At 35.6% G+C, this 25,263-nt stretch overlaps 1 protein-coding gene across 7 annotated transcripts in view; it reads left to right on the top strand.

Moving 5' to 3' along the window:
- The window catches only part of LOC109411624 (monocarboxylate transporter 14), a 130,467-nt gene that overhangs the window by 65,080 nt on the left and 40,124 nt on the right, over positions 1-25,263 (top strand). The window contains exon 1 of one of the 7 annotated variants that reach the window (XM_062858100.1): positions 10,108-10,349. The exons of 5 other annotated variants lie outside the window; for them this stretch is intronic. In XM_062858100.1, coding sequence (XP_062714084.1) covers positions 10,329-10,349 — 21 coding nt within the window. In that variant the 5' untranslated portion in view covers positions 10,108-10,328. Of the gene's footprint in view, positions 1-10,107; positions 10,350-25,263 lie in introns of those variants that run through there. One more of the 7 variants, XM_062858103.1, reaches the window with a different exon arrangement.

Consider the following 25,263-nt stretch of genomic DNA (forward strand, 5'->3'; position numbering starts at 1 on the left):
AGTATTTGTTTTATGTTTTGATGTTGTCTGAACAGCGTGCGAAATTATTTTTTTCTTATTCATGGTAGATCAAAAATTCAATTTGTTCACACTGCTATTATTTTTAATAATTTCACGTAGTGTTTAACTTTTCTGCAAGTGCTCCGAAAAAAATCCAAATTTTTCTATAACAAAATTGCCCATATTTGTAGTTCGCTGTCAGTTTTTTTTTGGCTCAATCGTTCACTCAATAGTTCACTGTCAAATTTTCAACTCAATCGGTCATAGGAGAACAAAGTTAGCGCATGTCAAAGTTGACCATTTTGTATAAAAATTGACTTTCACTCCAGGTTTCACTACAATTTTTATGACCGCAGCCGTAAGTTAATAGAGACCTCGCGACCCACCAAAAATCAGCCCATAGTTTGAGAAACGCTGAAGTAGAGGGCTTCGAAATAAATGGTTTTGCTGATGACATTGCTACAGGGGTGGCCAAAATGTTTGGGATAGGCAACTTTTTTTTTCTCTAACAAAAAAGTTCAACATGCTGTAACTTTTCATAAAGTGCATCGACTGTGTTTGACTGTTTGTCAACCTATTATATGTGCATCATTGGTACAAATTTGTGCTCGATGGTTATTCTTTCGCGAAGCTAGAACAGTTCTCGTAAAACACTTTTTTTTCAGACAAATAATATTTGAGCTGTCATATCTCGGAGACCAGTGAAGCGAATTGAATGAAATTTTGAACGTTTATCAACAATATATTAATGCTTGAAAATTCTTTAAAACATTGGTACTTTTCAAACGTTGATAAAAGTTATGATGGATTGACACTTTTAGGATCTTTTTTGAAAAAATGTAAATTTTTCACATCTGTGTCAGTAAATTTTATTTTTGATATTCAAAGATTTTCTACTTCTGTTCTTAAGATATCCATAATAAGATGTATTAGAGCCCACTTATATTAAAGGACGAACACATTTAGTATTTTTTGTGTGGTATTGTAAATTTGACTCATTTTCGTCTATATGGGTGAAAATGTCAAATCATCATAACTTTTTTCAACGTTTAATCGCTCAAAATTTTATTCAATTCGGTTCTCTGGTCTCCGAGATATGACAGCTCAAAAACTAGTTGTTTTAAAAATAGTGTTTTACGACAACCAACGGTTCTAGCTTCACGAAAAATTAACCAATCGAGCTCAAATTTGTACCAACGATGCACATATAATAGGTTGACAAACAGTCAAAATTTGAGAATTGTTGATGCATTCTATGAAAAGTTACAGCATGTTGAACTTTTTCGTGAGAGAAAATAAAATGCCTATCCCAAACATTTTGGCCACATCCTGTATATTAGTCCGTGGTAAATATGACTATGTATGTTGTAACTAACAGAGTGCAAACTGCCTCAAATTTGGTCTCCTCGTGGTGTAAAGAAGAAGGATTGAACGTAAACCCTTCTGAAACCACGATCGTACCATTCACACGAAAGAGAAAAGTTTCGATCAATAGTTTAACATTGAAAGAAATTCATTTGGAACTTTCAAATACAGACAAGCATCTTTAGCAGCTTGAGCAGGTTGTTTGATAAGCAAAAAAACAATTTGATAAAAAATGGGGACTGAAGCCGAAAATGATCCTTTGGATTTATATGGCAATTGTAAGACCCAGAGTTACTTACGCATCACTGGTCTGGTGGCCAAAAACTAATGAAGGATTAGCTCAAAAGAAGTTGGATAAATTCAAAGGTTGGCCACTCTTTCAATTACTCGTAAAATGCGAAGTGCACCATCTAAATTGCTAGGGCTATACACTTTACTTCACTTACTTTCATTGCATCAATTTGTTCAAGTAAAAGCTGCAAAGAGTGTTTTGGAAGTAAAAAGATGCACAAACCTCTTTGAGGGTGACCTGAGAGGGCATCTTAGTATCTTGAAAATAATCAGTATCAACTCGCTTATCCCAAGCAATGATAATTGGATAAGTAGCCGAAACAACTTTAAACGTTCTTTTCAAGTGATTAATCATGGGCGAAATCTGTGGACAAATGGTGGTCATGAGCTATAACCAGGATCGGTCATATTTTACACTGATGGTTCGAAATTGAACAACCTTGTCGGTGCAGGTATGACTGGCCCAGGAATAAATGTATCAATTTCTATGGGTAAGTGACCAATTGCTTTTCAAGCTGAAATCCAAACTATTTTAGAATGATGTAATATTTTCTAACGCTTTCTGCGTAAGACAGACATTATTTCTGATAGTCAAGCAGCTCTGAATGCTCTGAAATCAGCATCGTGCACCTCTAAACATGTTTGGGAATGTATACAGTCATTTCAACAATTTGCTTGCCGTAATCAGGGCTCTGTTGCATTATAAAAAAATACTAATAATATCAGTCTTGTAGCTTGTAACTTGTAATTTCCTGTTGCATAAAAAAATCTACAAGTACGAGTTACAAGTCTAATATTACTCATATTTTTAGTAGAAATTGCAAGTGTATGTTATATAAACCCTGGCCAAGTTCGCAGGGGTTGACGGTATCAAAGTGAAGGAGTTTTATTTTGATTATTGTAATGGAATGTTCTTCAGGGAAACATATCACCGTTTTAACACTTTAATGCGCCTCCAACGGTTCATCACGAACCGGATGCTGCAGATGGAGTATGGCTGGCATCAGACATGCTCGATAAACACGGAGGAACCGCCGGGGCTCATTAGAGCAATAGCTCCAAGTCGGTTGGATTTGAGAAGGTTTTGATGATTGTTACAAATCCTAATAAATGTATTATAGGATTTGTGACAGGTTTTGGAACCTTTTACAGCCATCTGACTTCAAAATGTTGTTTGGGCTCTATTTCCCACGTTTCTCGGCTGATTTTTATTACATAGTAATTTATAAATGTCATAGTCGCTTTTTCGAATTTTTACAATGTTAGTTGCTCATATTTTCTTTTTCCTGGGGATGAACCACCCTCGGGCTGAAAATCCCCATAATAAAGAGCCAATAATAATAATAATAATAATAATAATAATAATATTTTCTTTAAATAAAGCAATTAAAATCGACCGAAGAATCAATAGTGGGAAGGAGATTTGCAGCACTTAATTGTGCTGATAGATTCGAAGCTAACGTGCGAACACTTAAACGCATTGTTGACGTCAATGCGTTCGACGTGACATTTTGGACAAAAACTGACTGCTTTTTATTAACTGAACAACGTTACTTGTGTATGACTAGGTTGACATTCCTAGGCTACGCTTGAGAAAATCACAGGTAGGACCGATAGAACAATTGAACGAATTTCAATATTTTTCATAGTATTTGTAGCGGGATGAAAGTTGACATGAAATCTCTAGGGAATCGCGCCACTTGGGCGGTGGCTTCTATATTCGTCTATTTTCCACTATAACTCAGTCAATTTTGAACCAATTGACTTGAAATGTTGTACACGGGTAGATACTATACCTATCTCACCACATTCCAAAAGTTGTGTCAATTGGTCCAAATATGACTGAGTTATAGTGGAAAATAGACGAATATAGAAGCCACCGCCCAAGTGGCGCGATTCCCTAGAGATTTCATGTCAACTTTCATCCCGCTACAAATACTATGAAAAATATTGAAATTCGTTCAATTGTTCTATCGGTCCTACCTGTGATTTTCTCAAGCGTAGCCTAGGAATGTCAACCTAGTCATACACAAGTAACGTTGTTCAGTTAATAAAAAGCAGTCAGTTTTTGTCCAAAATGTCACGTCGAACGCATTGACGTCAACAATGCGTTTAAGTGTTCGCACGTTAGCTTCGAATCTATCAGCACAATTAAGTGCTGCAAATCTCCTTCCCACTATTGATTCTTCGGTCGATTTTAATTGCTTTATTTAAAGAAAATATTATTATTATTATTATTATTATTATTATTATTGGCTCTTTATTATGGGGATTTTCAGCCCGAGGGTGGTTCATCCCCAGGAAAAAGAAAATATGAGCAACTAACATTGTAAAAATTCGAAAAAGCGACTATGACATTTATAAATTACTATGTAATAAAAATCAGCCGAGAAACGTGGGAAATAGAGCCCAAACAACATTTTGAAGTCAGATGGCTGTAAAAGGTTCCAAAACCTGTCACAAATCCTATAATACATTTATTAGGATTTGTAACAATCATCAAAACCTTCTCAAATCCAACCGACTTGGAGCTATTGCTCTAATGAGCCCCGGCGGTTCCTCCGTGTTTATCGAGCATGTCTGATGCCAGCCATACTCCATCTGCAGCATCCGGTTCGTGATGAACCGTTGGAGGCGCATTAAAGTGTTAAAACGGTGATATGTTTCCCTGAAGAACATTCCATTACAATAATCAAAATAAAACTCCTTCACTTTGATACCGTCAACCCCTGCGAACTTGGCCAGGGTTTATATAACATACACTTGCAATTTCTACTAAAAATATGAGTAATATTAGACTTGTAACTCGTACTTGTAGATTTTTTTATGCAACAGGAAATTACAAGTTACAAGCTACAAGACTGATATTATTAGTATTTTTTTATAATGCAACAGAGCCCTGATTACGGCAAGCAAATTGTTGAAATGACTGTATACATTCCCAAACATGTTTAGAGGTGCACGATGCTGATTTCAGAGCATTCAGAGCTGCTTGACTATCAGAAATAATGTCTGTCTTACGCAGAAAGCGTTAGAAAATATTACATCATTCTAAAATAGTTTGGATTTCAGCTTGAAAAGCAATTGGTCACTTACCCATAGAAATTGATACATTTATTCCTGGGCCAGTCATACCTGCACCGACAAGGTTGTTCAATTTCGAACCATCAGTGTAAAATATGACCGATCCTGGTTATAGCTCATGACCACCATTTGTCCACAGATTTCGCCCATGATTAATCACTTGAAAAGAACGTTTAAAGTTGTTTCGGCTACTTATCCAATTATCATTGCTTGGGATAAGCGAGTTGATACTGATTATTTTCAAGATACTAAGATGCCCTCTCAGGTCACCCTCAAAGAGGTTTGTGCATCTTTTTACTTCCAAAACACTCTTTGCAGCTTTTACTTGAACAAATTGATGCAATGAAAGTAAGTGAAGTAAAGTGTATAGCCCTAGCAATTTAGATGGTGCACTTCGCATTTTACGAGTAATTGAAAGAGTGGCCAACCTTTGAATTTATCCAACTTCTTTTGAGCTAATCCTTCATTAGTTTTTGGCCACCAGACCAGTGATGCGTAAGTAACTCTGGGTCTTACAATTGCCATATAAATCCAAAGGATCATTTTCGGCTTCAGTCCCCATTTTTTATCAAATTGTTTTTTTGCTTATCAAACAACCTGCTCAAGCTGCTAAAGATGCTTGTCTGTATTTGAAAGTTCCAAATGAATTTCTTTCAATGTTAAACTATTGATCGAAACTTTTCTCTTTCGTGTGAATGGTACGATCGTGGTTTCAGAAGGGTTTACGTTCAATCCTTCTTCTTTACACCACGAGGAGACCAAATTTGAGGCAGTTTGCACTCTGTTAGTTACAACATACATAGTCATATTTACCACGGACTAATATACAGGATGTGGCCAAAATGTTTGGGATAGGCATTTTATTTTCTCTCACGAAAAAGTTCAACATGCTGTAACTTTTCATAGAATGCATCAACAATTCTCAAATTTTGACTGTTTGTCAACCTATTATATGTGCATCGTTGGTACAAATTTGAGCTCGATTGGTTAATCTTTCGTGAAGCTAGAACCGTTGGTTGTCGTAAAACACTATTTTTAAAACAACTAGTTTTTGAGCTGTCATATCTCGGAGACCAGAGAACCGAATTGAATAAAATTTTGAGCGATTAAACGTTGAAAAAAGTTATGATGATTTGACATTTTCACCCATATAGACGAAAATGAGTCAAATTTACAATACCACACAAAAAATACTAAATGTGTTCGTCCTTTAATATAAGTGGGCTCTAATACATCTTATTATGGATATCTTAAGAACAGAAGTAGAAAATCTTTGAATATCAAAAATAAAATTTACTGACACAGATGTGAAAAATTTACATTTTTTCAAAAAAGATCCTAAAAGTGTCAATCCATCATAACTTTTATCAACGTTTGAAAAGTACCAATGTTTTAAAGAATTTTCAAGCATTAATATATTGTTGATAAACGTTCAAAATTTCATTCAATTCGCTTCACTGGTCTCCGAGATATGACAGCTCAAATATTATTTGTCTGAAAAAAAAGTGTTTTACGAGAACTGTTCTAGCTTCGCGAAAGAATAACCATCGAGCACAAATTTGTACCAATGATGCACATATAATAGGTTGACAAACAGTCAAACACAGTCGATGCACTTTATGAAAAGTTACAGCATGTTGAACTTTTTTGTTAGAGAAAAAAAAAGTTGCCTATCCCAAACATTTTGGCCACCCCTGTAGCAATGTCATCAGCAAAACCATTTATTTCGAAGCCCTCTACTTCAGCGTTTCTCAAACTATGGGCTGATTTTTGGTGGGTCGCGAGGTCTCTATTAACTTACGGCTGCGGTCATAAAAATTGTAGTGAAACCTGGAGTGAAAGTCAATTTTTATACAAAATGGTCAACTTTGACATGCGCTAACTTTGTTCTCCTATGACCGATTGAGTTGAAAATTTGACAGTGAACTATTGAGTGAACGATTGAGCCAAAAAAAAACTGACAGCGAACTACAAATATGGGCAATTTTGTTATAGAAAAATTTGGATTTTTTTCGGAGCACTTGCAGAAAAGTTAAACACTACGTGAAATTATTAAAAATAATAGCAGTGTGAACAAATTGAATTTTTGATCTACCATGAATAAGAAAAAAATAATTTCGCACGCTGTTCAGACAACATCAAAACATAAAACAAATACTGCCTTGGAGCCCTTGAAAACATCTATATTTTGCCATAACAAAGTTGACAATATTTGTAGTTTGCTGTCAATTTTTTGTCTCAATCGTTAACTCAATAGTTAACTGTTAAATTTTCAGCTCAATTGGTTATAGGAGAACAAAGATACAGAATGTCAAAGTTGACTATTTTGTATAAAAATTGGCTAACATTTTCTAATTTTCGAATACGTCCTTGGAGAATCCATTTCTAGAAGAGTTATTTCTAGAATTTCGGTTTCTCCTTAATTCTGTTCTAAATGTTGTATTATAAGTCTTGTGAAGAGTATAATGAATATTGGAACTACTATCTGCGTTCTGAATTCTATTTTAAAACTATGAGTTTTGAATCAAAAGTTTTAAGATCAGGGTTAAATTTTTAGATTTTGCTCGTGTTCTGGAAAAAGGGGTTCAAGTTGTTAACGGAACAATTGAAAAGGGATTTCAATAAAAATGAAAATAAAATGAATGTGTGTGAAGGTTCTCATCAAAAATTTTAAGAGGACTCATCTGACCATCCAGCGGTACTATAATTCTAAAAACTTTTCAACCAATTTCAAAGTAGATTCAACCAAAGCTCAGCAGAAGCATTAAATTACCACTACATTTGGAGTTAGCAGACTGGTTTAATATATTAGAAACTTTGAATTTTATTTCATTTATTTAAGACTAAGAGTTTACTGATGCTGCAAACTTGGGCACCTTGACCTTTCCTAGCATTTTCCAAGAAATAGCACTATAAATAAATAAACAAACTTTTTTTATACTAGCGTAAATTAAATTTATCATAACCTAAAAAGGCAACACCAATTTTCAAAAAAATACTTTTTAAAAAAATTGTGGTGGTGGGTCGCCAAATTCTTTAAAAATCAAAAGTGAGTCGCAAGCTGAGAAAGTTTGAGAACCCCTCTTCGAATATTTTAAGAATTTCATTGACTATTAATGACCACAGTAGAGGTGATAGCACACCTCCTAGAGGACACCCTTTCAATGCTCTAACGTTTATAAACGATCTGCCAAGGTTTGATGATATCTCTCTTTTTGACAACATTTCCCCAATCCAATCAACAATAAATTGGTAAATTATGAACGGGTTATTTTTTGGTTTGAAAACGTTTTCCTGAATTAAAATCCTTAAGGTTATATGCGATAAAGTTAGATCAAATTCACGATTTTTTTGACGTTTCAAATTTCTATCCAAGACCAAGTCCCCGGTCACAAAATGTATGGAAGATCGATTTTCAAAAACTCTCAATTTTTCCATGTTTTTTGCCTCATAAACCTTCCTTGGGTGAAAACTAATAAAACAAAACTAAGACGACCAAAATCGGACCTTCCGTTCGCAAGTTATGCGCGGTCCCACGTATGCCACTACATTTTTATGTATATATATAGATGGCCAAGTTTGAGATGCTGTAACTATGGTTTGCTTCGATGGATTGAGCTCAATTTTTGACACGGAACTACTATTATGCGCTGAATTTTACGTGTACGAAGAACAAAATGTTTTCGTTCACAGGCCTGGGCGTGACAAGGTACTGAAAAATGTACAAAAGTGATCGGACAGCGGTACCCCTTTGATTTACACGCGTGGCACCATTAATTACCAAGAGCGGGTCTTTAGATAAGCTTTCAGATAAATCATTCGGGGTAATGACAGTCGGGGTAATGGAATTCGTGGTAATGTCTTAAAGTCGATCAATGTTACTCCAAATCAACAAAATCACAAATAAGAGGGACAGTACATGTTTTAAAGTGCAAGGACACTACCAAAAAAATCAAAAAAGATCAATATTACCCTGGATTACGATACTGAGTTATTGATCATGCTTACATAAACATTCAAATCATGTGGTTCAAAATTGAATTCAATTGACACAACTTTTGGAATGTGGTGAGATAGGTATAGTATCTACCCGTGTACAACATTTCAAGTCAATTGGTTCAAAATTGACTGAGTTATAGTGGAAAATAGACGAATATAGAAGCCACCGCCCAAGTGGCGCGATACCCTATTATTTTAAAATTTTATTGCAATTAACTGACCAACTTGGCGTATTTTTGTTTATCTCTTAGTTGGAAAAATATCAGAAGTTCAGTTACATGTTTCTGTGGGTTTTGGACCGATGACAATTTAAGGACACAAGAGATGAACACAGAGAAGTAGAAAACGATTAGCGTAATCTAGCAAATAATTTGACACAGGATCGACAATATTTTAACATACGGGGATCCACTTATTCGATGAAAAAAAAACAAACATACGACAACTGACTTAACAAGAAGAAAACATATTGAACCATACCACAAAATCAAACAAAAAGACAAACACAAACCGTGTGACCATAACACTACATAGGCAAATCCTGACTGACTGACCAATTGAAAACTTTCCAATCTTCTACCGTAGCTTTCTGAGTCTAGTGTAGAGGTTTCAACTCTATTTAGAGTGCAGCTAGAAACCTAGCAAAAAAAAAATACAAGTGTGTGTTATATAAACGAACTACAAACATAAAATATTAGTTATGACTCGTACTTTTGATTACAATTCTAATAATTCCCGCATTCTAGTAGATAATTTACTTTATCTGAATTTGAACCCACATAGGACTTGAACCCGCATAGATTTGCTTGTAGATGGGGAAGATTAGGAATGCTAAGAAAAGTCAATAACTAAATGAAAAATCATTTCGTTACGACTTCTGTACACACCTCTAGCTCAATAGTTAAACAAAGGTTCAATAACATTATTATAACTATGGCACTCTCACCTGACGTTCAAGGGACACACAAAAAAAATGACAGGACGGATTAACCAATGAGCCTGAAGGTAATTCACATTGTTACCATAGCAGAGCAATATAATGATAAAAGTAATCTGCCCAATACTCGACGCAAGTGCTACATATTCATTGATTCCGATCCTACAAACGTTATCATATTAACAACTGATAGAGGCTCGTGACTGGAAAGTATTGCATTCGCACATGGTTAGAGTGCTGATTATTCGCCTTACAATACCAACGAACAGCGGCGGTACCAATTGGCGGTATGAGAGTTTTCATTCTGAAAAAAATAATACAAACGAAACTCCCAGCAATATACAAACTGGGGTGAATACTTGACGATCTCCCAACGACGACGACGACGGCGATGTCTAGATTAATTGGCAGTTGAATCTCAAAGACCCAATCGGGGAGGGAACCCCATCAGTTGATTGGTGACTCGTGTGGACAGTTGTCATCCATTTTGGATCGGGAGTGTTGCTGCTGATGTCCGATGGAATTTGCTCTGGCGTTGGAAGGATAGTTTCCAGAACATGTGCTAGATAAAAGTTTCACTGAAGCTGTTTATCTCAATTTTGCTATTGATTTAATTTGTGCAGTGGTTTGGTGCAGTTAGGGCGGCGTCAAAATGACCGATAAAAGTAAAACGGTAAGAAATAGTGGGTGATGTGACTTAATATAGGCGTTTAATTGAAACGTTAAATAAATGGAATTAAAACGTGTTTAAAGCGTTGTATAATTGTGGTATGCATTCAGCGGTTTTGGGAATCCCATATGAGAGCTGGTAACAATGATACTTCAACAACAACTGCATTAACTTACGCTTTTTTAAATATCAAATCGTGCTAGTGGGTCTCGTTGCAGTCTACTGGTGATCACGTGACAAGAAATTTACACTGAAGTTTGTCAAGAAATTTATAAATATCTTGCTAATTGTATATTCGATATTTGTTAAGGAACATTAGATTTCTTTTGTATTTTTGGAAGCTCTCGGCACTTTTTAAAGTTTGCGCTACAATTTTTATTATGCACTAATGTACACTGTATTTTCTAGAGTTTGGTATTTTACCTAAAATATGTTAAACAATTGCAAATGTGCAGAAAATTAAAAAAAAAATCGCAATTGAATTGATTAGTTAATAAAGTATTGCTATTATCTATAGCCTAATCGAAAGTGCTCATTTTTTCTTAGTATACAAAACACGATTTCATTGCGTTCCAATATATTTGTAGAAATTCCGATTTTGGAATAATCTGAATACCCTTGAAGTATCAAATTTCTTACATGATTACTCTGGGAGTTTTCTTAGTGCTGCCCAACTAACAAAATATATTATTTTGTAAGAGTCATACAAAATATTCTTCAATGTCTCTTAAAATCAAGCGCAAACCTCTTTAAAATATTTCAAGAGGAGTTTATCTTCACTTGTCTTCTTTAATTGAAGAAATATACATTTTTCCCTTCTATGGGGTAATTAAGCCACTGCATCCACTTTTGCATCTTGCAAACTGATCACCACAACTACAAGGCAGATGTTTCGAAATTTCCATGTCACAGAAACGACAGGTATCACTCTGAAAGGGTAATCTCCAATTAGATGAAGCCAAAAACTTTAACCAGTCAAAGCGATTTATAATACCAAATGCTAATAAAACCAAAAAGTCTAACCGTTCAACAAGAGAGCCCCCTTGAAAACTTAAAAACTTAAAAAGTATTCTTTATGCCGTGGGAGAACTCACGATAATTTTTTAGAATTCCTCAATCAAATGGACTACTTCCAGTTTTTTTGCTTGCAATTAAGGTTTTGTGGTGATCAACCTTGTGTTTCCAATGAGATTGAGGAACACGTGGAGGCGCGTGGTGATTAGTGCTTATGCTATCCATGTTAAGTGGCATCTTATCTCATAACACAGTGATTCCCAAAGCGGGAGAAATCGCCCCCTCGGGGGGCGAAAACCACATCGAAGATAAGGGGTCGAAAATGTGAAAACTTATAAATTCGGGGCAAAAATTCCAACAAGGGGGAAAATCTTGTGAGTAGTTGAGACCCTTTAAAAATAAAATGAAACCAGTCACAAATATCTATTAAGGCTCAAATGAGAATCGTATATTATCCAAAACTGTAGAAGCACTTTTCGACAGAATGACGAAAAAGCGAAAAAAAAACAATGTCAGATTGTTATAATTGACTTAATACACAATCGGACATTCTTATTTTCTTCGATTTATGGATCATTTTGGTAAAAAGTGCTTTTTTAGTTCTGGGACATTTGCCATTCTCAATTGAACCTTAATCGATTGTAATAGCTTTTCAAAAGTTGCTGTTTTTTCTCAATATTTTTTTAAAGAATTTCTTGTTATTTTCCCAACTATGTCGCAATGTGCACAGCAAAAAAAATCTTGTGTTATCACATCATTTTCGCTGCACATCAGGCGCGACGTAAAACTGATGTACAAATTGCATCCTTTGCACGCTGCAAAATAGCCGCCCAGCTTTAAAAGTAGGTCTAGCAATCGCTAGAACCGGAGCGACGGAAAGATCATATATAAGAGAAATATTGGCACGGATTCGTACACTAATCCGCTGATTGTGAGGCGTATCCCTTACCTCTCGGCTATTTCACCCAGTTAAAAGATAGATGATAAATAAGATACTGCTTCTAGGTATCTGATGGAATGGGTTTGTTGACACTTTCCGATGCCAACCAGGATGTACATGGAAATTGTGATAATTGTTGGAAAACGATGTAACCGAGTGAAATTACATTAAAAAATGAATACATCGCCAGAAATTACGCGCCTGGAAATTACAAAATTATTTGCTGTGTGGTCTTTAGTTTCTAGAATGTAGTTTAAGCAACTGGCTTAAAATCATAGTCCACGTTATTTGCTGAGACAAGTGTGGAAATATGGACTAAAAATCATGATATAGTAGAAACAAATCTTACCCTTCCTATTATTTTGCATTTTCAAACAAAAAATATTGATAGATTTTTTATTGGTACTTTTGACGGACTCATTTGATTGCAAATTTGGCACAATAAAACATATGGTTTGATATGAAACATTCGTGATCTTCAGACGTGTTTCGAGAAATATGAAACTTTATCGTCAAGATTTGATTCGATATGTTCTCAGATGTGCCACAAGTTCATCAATATCTTTAAATGTGCAATTGAGTGCATAAGTTTGTATCGAAAGTTTTTCAGACTAGGGTAATTTGCCAATTGTTGTACGGCTAAAAATTCGCCAATTATTGCACACCCCATAAGAAAAGCATAGAGTGTGCAACAATAGGCGAGTTTTTATCTGTGCAACAATTGGCAAATTACCCTATTTGATTTTTTTCCAGAATTTGTCAAGATTTTTTAGTTGTTTTGGGATATTCCGATAGAATTCTAAAACAAAATAAAAAAAAAATGTATTTCAACTTTCTTATGCTTTGGCAAATATTTTGCAGTTCAATATAGGGTAATTCGCCAATTGTTGAACGGTTAGTACTGGCATTTTGGTTTTCGTTTGTTTTTCCGTGCATAATTTCACTTTAGTTGAAAAATATCCAGTGAACGTCTAGTTCTACTTATTCCTTATACTGCCCACTGAATTTGTATTCCCTTAAATTCCATTTTCTAAGAGAAAATAGAACATTCGTATGGGAAGTCTGTAACCCAAATGTTGAACGTTTCCTCAAGCTAGCTTATCCTAATGTTGGACGGTTCTCGCTAATTGTTGAACGGTTGAAGCTTTGTTCGTAATTGATGACGTATAACCCGACATAAACCTATCATTCACCTGTTTTTATTTTGGGCACCAAACCCAACAAAGACCCAACAGTTATCCGATGTGAGTCCAACAGTGGTCCAACATTTGATAAAATTTGACCCGACTTTGACCCGACATCCAATATTTTTTCACTCTGGCGGATTTTTTTCCGGGTTTTTCGTGTTTTGTGCCCAGCTAGTCCCAGCTAGTAACAATAATTCATTTAAATGACAAGTGATCGCTCATTTGAAGAGAGCTCTGGACTGAGTGGACTGAAATCGTTTTAAACATGACTAGATGCAAAAATGGCTGAAAAGTTTTGATTAGAAGCGAAAATGACAGAAGAAAAGTACGCCTTTAAAGGCCACTGAAACACTCCTAGAAACCCATGGAACCCACTCAACCCCCAAGAACACTCATGGAACGACCCTGAAATCCCCTGAAAATCCGTGGGTTGCTCCTGAACCTCCTGGAACGCCTTGAAATAATCATGGGACCCCCTTAACACTCTGAATCACTCTTGAACACCTCTGGAACGCCCTAAAAATCCATTGAAAACCACTGGAACCTTTCTGAAGCCCGCTGGAACACCCCTGGAACATCCCTGGATCGCCCTTGAAACCCCATGAAATGCACGGTTAGGTAAAGTGAAAAAAAATCTGGCAGTCATGCTAACATCGTAGGTTATGCCAGTGTTCAACAATTGGATCATGGATGAATAATGATAGTGTAATTAGAAAAATATTTTTTTACAAATAAAATTACAATGAAAATGTGATTTTAAACAATACTAAACTGTTAAGGACATCCTTCCAGTTCTTGTAACTACGATGTGCTTTTGATATTTGTGATCGATTTGCCCGCAAAGCTTATTTCGTAACAGCAATTTCTTAAAATTAAACTTAAGAATTGTGCCGTTTTCGTGTCATCAGCGGTACAAAATTTTCAATCAATATTTTTGACGAAAAATATGTAGAATTTTGTAGTTTAATTGAAGCAATATCGTAACACACATGTACAGGGGATGGCCAAAATGTTTGGGATAGGCAACTTTTTTTTCTCTCACAAAAAAGTTCAACATGCTATAACTTTTCATAGAGCGCATCAAAAAATCTCAAATTTTGACTGTTTGTCAACCTATTATATGTGCATCATTGGTACAAATTTGGGCTTAATTGATTAATATTTCGCAAAGTTAGAACCGTTCGGGTAAAACACATTTTTTTAGACAATTCATTTTTGAGGTGTCATATCTCGGAAACCAGTGAACCGAATTGAATGAAATTTTGAACGTACACTAACAATATGTAAATGCTTCACAAACTATTAAAACATAGGTACTTTTCAAACGTTGAAAAAAGTTATCATGGATTGACACTTTTTGGATTTTTCTCGAAAAAATGTATTTTTTTTTACATCAATGTCAATAAATTTTAGTGTTGATATCCAAAGATTTTCCACTTTTGTTCTTAAATTATCTCTAATCAGATATATTAAAGCCTATTTAGATTGAAGAATGAACACATTTAATAATTTTTGTGTGGTATTGTAAATTTTACTAATTTTCCTCTATATGGGTAATAATTTCAACCCGATATAACTTAATTCGCCGTGAGAAAATATTACATTTTATAACGTCGTATTGAGTATCAATATATTGTTGATAAACGTTAAAAAATTCATTCAATTCGGTACACTGGTTTCCGAGATATAACAGTTCAAAATCTAGTTGTCTAAAAAATAGTGTTTTACGCGAACAGTTCTAACTTCGCGAAAAATTAATCAATCGAGCCCAAATTTGTACCAATGATGCACATATAATGGGTTGACAAACAGTCAAAATTTGAGATTTTTTAATGCACTCTTTGAAAAGTTACAGCATGATGAATTTTTTTGTGGGAGAAAAAAAGTTGCCTATCCCAAACATTTTGGACATCCCCTGTATATGATTCTACATCATACGTTTGCGTTGAGCGAAAATAACTTAAATAAGATTTATAATAAAATTTTCAGAAACTGTTCAACATTTGGGTAGTGTTCAACAATTAGCGAATTACCCTACTTTTTATTTCGAGATGACATTTTTCGCCCACATCACTATCATAGTGCGATTGCTAAAATTTGCTACTCGGAATGTCTTACTTAGCATCTCTGAAAACTTTGTGTTACCTACATGGCGCAGAACTTCAAAATTTATGTCCAACTTCTCAAATCTAAAATGCCCAAAATGGGAAACACTGTCATAATAGATGACAGTTTGCACCATTTTCGTATCACACACCAACTTTTAAAATTGCTTAAAATCTTTGAAACATATAGTTTTGTAAATGATTCCATTGTAATATCAACCAAATATTAATAACCAAATTGGACCCTTCTAGTATTGATCAACGTCTGGTTTTCTAGACTAATCGGTGACCATGCGGTAGTCATAAGTATCATCAGAATCATTGCATAAAACAATATCTGCCTATCTCAAGGTCCTTCAAGATTACTCATTTCGAAAATTTAAAAACACATCAACCATAGATAAAGGTAGATTGAACGGCATTGAAATTCAAATGGGCATTTCTAGAGATGATTTGGGTAATATAACGAGAAATACCAATAAACACTAAAACCCCGAGCTAAACACACGTTTAGCGTTGCCAACCAGTAGGCATTAGCCATTTGCGATTGTATCTTATCTCTTTGAAGTGGTTAGACAATTATCGATTGCAGCTTTGCATGCTGTCCGGCAAAGCAAAACTCCTTGAAACTGAGCTTCCATCGATCGGGTTCACACCTTTTGAAAAGACAAAATATCGTTGCTACGACACCATCGGGCTTACCGCTAATGCATTCCGTCTGAGGAAATCGTTGATAAGACAATAGCCCTCTATTGCTGCGTATATCTGATAACGACATCATTGATCATTGAATAGGGGCTGTCCATAAACCACGTGGTCATGAGGGGGGGGGGGGGGTTCGGCCAATGACCATTTTGTATGGACAAATAAAAATTGTTGTATGGACTAATGACCACGCGGGGGGGGGGGGTGGGGGGGTGGGGTTGTTGTAAAGTCCCAAAAAATGACCACGTGGTTTATGGACAGCCCCATAGGCTAAGCAACAATCACAGCGCAAATATTGACTTTACTCCGGGACGTTCAGTCGATTTGGGGTAGCGTAGGAGATGGCTTCTTTGTGGCCCGTCGTAGAGTTATCATCTGTCCAAATATCTCAGCCCGATTGGGCGAGTGATCGATGGCCACTGGATTCGTCATATATTATGTCGAGGCCATCTATCTGACTCGCGTCTATTGTGGCACATAGGTACTTTTAATTACTGTTGTTCAGTTGATAACGAGTTACTAAATGATTTGAGCTTTTTTCACGATGGTCAGTTTTTCCTTGGGATAAGTACCTGATAGTAGTTCCTCCATGCTCTTATTCAGCTGCTCAAATTATGTATGACTATAGATATCAGCTGGAAATTTGACACATGCTTGTCCAATCTTATCAATCAATCAAATCATCGTTCATCTGATCAAAGTTTAGGCTTCCAGCAAATTGAAAAAAAAAGTATATGAACAAAGGTATAGTGAAAATCTATTGGAAACACTAGTTTACAGCATTTTTGAACTAGTCAAGCTGACGATCTTTTTAAGGTGTAGAACCATGCCCTGAGTTCGAAAACGTAAAGAAAAAAAATACAGTAGGGTGCTTGTACCCACAGACAAACAGACGTAACACCTTGAACAATTTTCATGAAAATCTATCGCCCAGTTCACACTACCATCACCTGGTGGAGAACTTGCACGAATCACTGTGGTGTACAATATCGTCAACAGAAGGTGCTAGTGTGAAACGTCAAACGCATAGAAAAACGATGTGCGTGCCTCTGGTTGTGAAAGCCACAACTATGAAAATTTAAAATGATCGTTAAATGCGTGGTCGACTAATATTACTCAACATTATCGAAATTATGAATTAGATTGGCACAGGAATTTGCTGTTCTTATTCACTTCTTCTTAATTACTTCTATGATTTGAATACGCTGTCGAGCAGACCTCGTGTTTCATGAGTTATTCTAGAAGACGTTTAGTTTATAAGAGAAAAATTAAGATAATCAGTCTTTTATGATCCGTCCCGAAAGGGTTATGGGATTAGCCATAACTGGTGGTCGAAATAGGGTGCAAGGAAGCCAAAATTATAAGGAAAATGATTTATTTCCTATCATTTGTGATTAAAATCTATTGTTCACAAAAATTTTCATGTTGATTTGCATCGTTAAACTTTGAAAATCAACTATGGCGAAATAGAGGTACTGTAGCCATAACTGGTACACTTCATTACAGAGATTTTTTTTAAAGTTTTAATAAATATTTCAGGAAAACCGTATTTTTCCAGAACTGCTCACAGATAATCCTTGTTAACAATGTCGAAAGCTTGCTGAAGACCCAAACTGAAGAAAGCAATTTTAAATGATCTTTTTTGTTTGACGATTCTATCAGATTTCTCAACACTTTCAGGTTATCCACACAAGGTTTTTCTTTGTGGCATGCTGCTTGTAATGGTCCAATTCTGTATTCTGATCGCCAGAATCTTTGCAAAAAGTTTATAATCCGTATTTAATAACGATGTTGGTCTTAAAACATTGACCGACGGGTTGTTGCATATTGGAATAAAAATTACTACTCCATCTTTGAAACCACATGACCAAAATAGTCGTTGAATAATTTTAAAAGATCGCGGTTAAAAACTTCATAGTTTTTCAAACAGAACTCATATGATAGCCAATCGACTCCAGGTGATTTTTTCTTCGCTGTAGTGCCTAAAGCTTCCAATAATTCCTCTTCAGTTATTTGCTGAACTAAGTATCGTTTCTGTTCTTGATTCAAACGTTTTCTATGGTGATTAAGCGACGGAAACTCATATGGCGTCGAACATTGCTCGTTATCTTGAAATATTGCCTTATAATGTGCTATAAACTCGTTCCTGATTTTGTGGCTATCTGATACTATCTCGTTTCCTATCTTTATTCGTGGCGTTACTTGTTTTCGGTCATTGTTTTGGGCAATTTGGAAAATTCCTACTTTCTCATTTTCAATCATTGAATTCGGTTCATTCTGACAACTTTGCTTTTTCAAATTCGAAAAATCTTGTCTTGATAAAATCCATTTCTTCGTGAACGTTTTTACCTTCGTTCAACCTAACAGAAATATCTTGCATTGGTCTGTAGCTGGGTATTCTAGATACTACACACGAAATGTAAAACAAAACTTCACCGTACTTCAAGAAAACTGCATTGTGTCAACAACCATCAAGATAGCCGGCATGCAAATCGTTCGTTTTTGTTTGGTGTGTAACTTTCACCTCTGTGGACAAACCTTGAATAAGGACTGAAATAGATATAGATAAATGTTTTACTGTGGTTCATTCTCAATGTTTATTCAAAACAGCGAAAAAAACGTTACTGATTGAATTTTATTACGTAACATGTAAGTTGTTGTAATTATCTCACGTTTCTATGAGAAGAAAATGGAATTGAGCTTGTATGATTTCAATGTGAAATAAATATTAAAACCTTTCCTCAGTTTCGTCCGTTGAAAGCGTTGTTTTGATTTTGAGCTCGCTTTGACAGCTGATGACAGCGAAATTTCGGCTTGCCGTTACAAACACATTTTTCGTGTCGGTTTCTCCCTCCCAAGTCTATAGTACAGTTCATACTCTTCTCATTCATCACTTTCAAATTACGATCAATAGTAGTGTAACTCCTGGAAAAGATCCTAGTTGTAGTTTTAATACCTAAATTCCTTAGATATTTTTCGCTATTATTGCACAGATTGATCTTGTGAAAATAATCATAAATTAGATCATCGTTTTTGAAAATCGCGGAGTTGAGCTTCCAATGCTTTGAAAATGCACTGGGGGATAATTTATGTACTTTAATTTTAATTATATCCGAATGATGATCTGAGCACGCAAGTGGAACTGTTTAGACATCTTAAATTTTGTCTACTAAATTCGCTGAGAAATAAAATTGATCTAACCTGGAAGCGCTGTTTCCACGAAAAAAAAAGTGAATACAGGCTTCTTAATGAGATGTTTTGCTACACCTTCAAGCTTCATTTTATCAATTAATTGTTGCAGTCCTTGGCAAAAGTTATTGGCTCCTCTACAATCATTCTCGTTCAAATCTCCACCGATGACTAAACTGTCAAAATGCGTTCCTTTTTATACTGGGAACCTGACTGCGCATAAACATTGACGAAATTAACTCCATTTACAATGAAAGATATTTTTCGACCTCTTGGATCTACCAACATGTCCGAGTGCACACAATTTTACCTGATAGCTACGGTTGTAGATCTGCTGCTTTAAGTATAGCTAGAAATAACATCATGACCTGGCAAAAACGAGTAGACTATTTGTGTGAAGAATTAGCTTAGGTTAAAATCAACAAATAAAAAGAAATTAAAAAAAGAGTAGACTATACACACAAAAAATCGAGCTGAAGGCTTCAGCAAACATTTTGCTGGAATTCAGCAAAATTTTGCTGATTTGTTCAGTAAAGTCTGCTGATCACCAGTAACGTTTTGCTGAAATTTAGCAAATTTTGCAGAAAGTTCACCAAAAAAATTTGCTGGACCCTTCAGCTCGGCAAAATTCAGCAAAATATTGCTGAAAGCGTTTAGTGTGTAGACTTATAAGTCATACTCATCTCTTAAAAAAAAAAGACGATATCATTCAAACTGACGAAATTCCTCACTAATGATTGTTTTGCTTTCAAGTTGACTGTTGCAATTCTGATTGAAAATCTATTCATTTTTCAAACTCAGAAGGGAACTCGCTTCCGTTTTTTTTCGGATCTACATAAGTCCTTTCGTTTTCATCATCAAATTCGGACAGGTCAGCAAAAGTGTTACCGAAGTGATCGCTTCGAGCTACAAGCTCAACTGACATTATAAAGCAACATTTATCACTTCATTAAGCCTTAATTTTTACTGTTACATGTTAAACATAGTGGTCATTGACTTTAAAAAATATACTTAGGAAAAATTGGGCCATCCCTTTTTTTGGCAAAAATTTGAAATTTTTAGTTCGTTGTTGAAAATGATCATTTTAGATAAAAAATCTATCAAGGGCCTAAAGTTGCCAAAAATTGAATGAGGCTATAAAACATTATTTTTTCGTCAAACAAAATGGGTTACTCAAACTAAAACCTATGATTTTACGACCCTGTAGGGCCAAAAGTGCGCCTACAACTGCGATATCTCTATTCGTTTTTTAATTATTGACAAAAAAAAAAAACTACCGAGTAATCAGCAATATTGTTCCTTTTTTTAGATCCTGAAGGAAACATTCCCTATTTTGCTCAATAATTTAAAAACGGGTGAAGATATCGCAGTTCTAGGCCCATTTTTGGCCCTTTAGAGTTAAGACCCATCGGTTCATCGGTTTTAGTGTAAAAGCGTATTTTTTCGACGAAAACAAATGGCGCCTTGAGAAGCCACTTAGCCTTGACCCTTGATCATTTCTTAGCTCAAACGATCATTTTCCAACAATGAACTTTTAATAGGGAAGTGGAACCATCTCGGCGGGGGTCCTATTTTGGGCACTTTTCTGCTATAACTCAGCCAATTCTTAACCAATTGACACAACTTTTTGGAACGCCATGAGATACGTATAGTTTCTAGCCGTGTACACAATTTCAAGTCAGTTGGTTTGGAATTGACTGAGTTATAGCGAAGAGTGCCCAAAATACCAGCCACTGCCCAAGTGGTTCGCTACCCTATTTCCAATTTTTGCAAAAAAAAGTAATGCAGCGTCCAATATTCACTAATACGCCATCTTTTTAATACCTGTGGGTCTACGTGAAAAAATCCATGTAACTAACATACGCCCAGGAGTCTTATCGGGTGGAATCTCCGCAATACTACCCCCACCCCCCTAAATCTGGCCCTGCATCGTGTTTATGGATGTACATACAGATACAAGTTGGGTCCTAAAGCTACTTAATATCGAAATAGATATCCCAAGTAACACACTTGTCACCGAAGAGTCACGGCGGCGCAGGTTTTTGTTGCGCAGAAGTAACTGTGACTTACTTCTAACAAATAAACACTTACTTGCTAGAAGTAAGTCACAGTGACTTCTGCGCAACAAAAACCTGCGCCGCCGTGACTCTTCGGTGACAAGTGTGTTACTTGGGATGTACTATTTTTCATTAATAATACAATCAAGAATGCTACCCTGTTCGTAGCAGTATTTTTCCTTATCTTGCATGACGAAGGATCGCCGAATAAACTCAAAAACAAACAAATGGTAAACAGTTTTAATTTGACAATTGAGGGATGGAATTCGACAAAAACACACACGCTAGTTTGAGAATACCCATTAATGGGTACTTTAGTACCCATTTCGAACTAAAGTGGCTTAACCCATTAAATGGGTATTTGCCGTTTACCCATTAATGAGTATTCGTCTCGAACTTCAAAAAATGGGTATTTTTAACTCTTGATGTTTGTATAGAAAATGGGTAAAAATGCCCCATTATTTCGGGAACGATTTTGCAGTTTGAGGTTAAGATTAGCAAAAGGATCTTAGAAGAAAATGACAATAAGAATTAAAAGACTAGCTGTAAAATGATTGTCTATTTCTATAGCAGTATAAAATTTCTTATGTATTATTTTCCCGCATCCACTGCTGTTCTCCTAGTACTGTTCCGGTCGAATTCCTTGTTGGATTCCGCAAATCCATATTGTTTGCGAATTGCCCCAATTTTTCTCGAAGTACTCATGACTGCAGTCATCTGCAATGAGAAACGAGTATTGTTAAAAACAACTTAATAAAATATTCATCGATACTACTTACCTACGGGTTATTGGGATGTTTTCTGCTGCTTCCAATCGATACGTAGATATTATTCGTTTTTATCAAATTTGTGCATCCAGCTAGAGCCACAAAAACACTAAGTTAAAAGATGGCGGGCATGAAATTTTCACAACTAATATGCATACTATTTACCCATTATTGAATACAGAAGGCAAAGTTCATAATGGGGTTAAAATACCCATTACACAGCGCAACATTTTTTTTGTCTCAAGAGCAAACTTATGTGTCTCCGAAGGATTTTGGGCCGCTGAATCCGAATCCGGGCTCAGATTTGCTCTAACACGTCACAATTTTGAGCTATACCTCAATTTATAGGGCAAAATATGCGATTTTGGGCTTTTTTGACTGCAAGCCATTAGGCTTGGAAATATTTTTTTAAGCAATCAAAAGGTTAATTGGTCAATTAACATCTAAATTAACGATCCATGCAAAATATTTCGTTTCACCAAATCAAATTTGATAGATTTAAGCATTTTATGTTAGTATGAAAACTTGCATGCAACTTTTGGAGGATGACTTGTATGGGCAATATCGTACCTATCATAAATCGCTTAAAACTATCAAATTCGATTTGGTAAAACGAAATATTTTGCATGAGTCGTTATTGCTGGTTGCTTTCCAAGATGGATTTTTGATGCACTTCGCCTATCACACTATTTTTGTGCTCGGGCACGGTTGCCGACATCAATATCGAGAATTCCACGTTTCACAAACTTTTTGCATGAGAAGAAACACACAAACCTGCATAGCTGGCCGCCCGGCTACGACTCTCGGTGAGAAAAAAAGAGAGAAGGTCGATTCGGAAAGTTGATGATGGATGAGAATCAAAACAAAACCGAAGAAGAGTCAGGCGAATCACTCACCACGTGCTAATGTTTGACATTTCTCGACGTCAAAATGCTGTCAGACAGGCCGATTGCACTTATCGTCACACTTTTCAACCATCACACTTTCAAACTGTGCAGTCCAATTTGGTGTGAACTGTGCAATAATTTAGATGTTAATTGACCAATTTACCTTTTGATTGCTTAAAAAAATATTTCCAAGCTTAATGGCTTGCAGACACATTCCACGCACTTCTACGCCAAGGGTGTCAAATTTCAAAGTGATTGTTTTGCCCCAAACTTTCCAGCATATGAAAAAGGGTAGGTTCAATATTAGGAAAACCAACTGTTTTACTTAAAATTTGACTGGTAACGTATTTAAATAGCTAGGTGAAGTAATAGCATTTTATGTAAGAAAAATGAAATTTTTCATTGATAATTGTCAAATATGCCTGCTCGCATGTTAAAGTTCGCAAACATTGCACCTATTTTTTGTTAATGTAGTTTAATAATGTATATTTTATACACCGAAAAAAAAACTTTTCATAAAAATGGATTTTGATATGTTTTAAGCACTTTTTGCAATAGCCGCAATTTGATGGTGTCCCGTTACGAAAATAGCACATTTGTTGTAATAACGAATTTATTACGAACTTTAGAAAAATGATTTTCAGGATTCTCTTAGTACTCGTGGAGACCTTTCTTCCAACATATGGGTACCCTTGATCGACGCGTTATCTTAGGCGTTACAATGGGTACGTAGAAATGGTGTCCCGTTACGGAAATTTTAAAGACATTCTTTAGTGAATAAATAAGTTTGGTTTGATCAAATATTTAATCAAAAATCTGTAAGTATGATGAAATGATATTATAGGGTGTATATATTTCCATTAAAGCACGCTTCTCAGCTCACGAAAACTACGTAAACAAAGGGCAGGTATTCTGGTGGATCAGTATAAAAAGTGATATTTTATTAAGTTTTGTGGTGACAGCATACTCTTTAAATGCTTTAAACTTTTTAACATGTCCCATGAATTATCACAATGATGTATAAAAAGGTTTATGGGATCACACATGGTTCAAAACTTGAAGATCCCGAAGTGATAGTTGGCATTCTTTATCCCATTAATCACCGTATAATTTACTATTACGACGACAATCATATTTTGAAGCTTATGTTCTTATTGAAAAAAAAAAATGTAAAGGGCATCACGAAAATGGCGTAGCATTACTTTTTGTGACTAAACAAATTAGTAACCATTGATTGAAAGTCTAGCGACCTCCCTCTTGCCGTTTTGATTGTCAACCTTTTCTTCTTCTCCGTTTGTTTGTATCGTTACTGGTTGTGGTTAGCTAAATATCAACGGAAAGCCCCCATAATCCCATACCTTCCAAAAAAACATTGTTCTCTCTAATCTCGACCAAACGACGAGTTCAAAACTAACATAGTATAGAAGAAAAATCCTCTTAAAAATGTAAATGACTCCTTTGTTCCCAAGGCGCATGAGCCTTCAAAAAAGGATTAAAGCAACATGCGACAAATGCTTGAAAAGACTGTGTTGGAAGAATGTACTATAGATATCATTGAATCTTCTTCGGATCATTATAATGTAGAATGTGCAAATACCGCGAAGATAGATACGTCGCACAACCATAGTTTTAAAGATACATTTAAACTTCACGTACCCAACCCCCGATACCTCACAAAATGATGGCACTTCGTCAATTTTCATTCGATTTTTTTAAGTCGCCCTCAATCGATCATAAATTGGTGCTCATTACACTCAAATGGCCATACAGTATCTGGAACCATTCCGGATTGTACTGGGGTCAGGGGGTGGGGAAGGGGTCTGTTTTGCCAAATGGCTAAAAGTAATTATTTCGTGTAAAAAAACAAAAGATTTCGGCTCAGTTATGCCCATGTGGCGCCCGAGCCTTCCAAATAAACGAATAAGTAAAAAAAAAAAAAAAATTATTTCGTGTGTGTTGTGTTTTAGAGGCTCCCGCGGAACTTGCTCCAGGTGTTACGGAGCGGCCATATCAGTTGATACATACTTACGTCAATTTTTTCTATCCCATTCTTTCGGAATCATGTG

The sequence above is a fragment of the Aedes albopictus genome, chromosome 3 (assembly GCF_035046485.1).
Source record: "Aedes albopictus strain Foshan chromosome 3, AalbF5, whole genome shotgun sequence".
In the NCBI taxonomy this organism is placed as follows: Eukaryota; Metazoa; Arthropoda; class Insecta; order Diptera; family Culicidae; genus Aedes; species Aedes albopictus.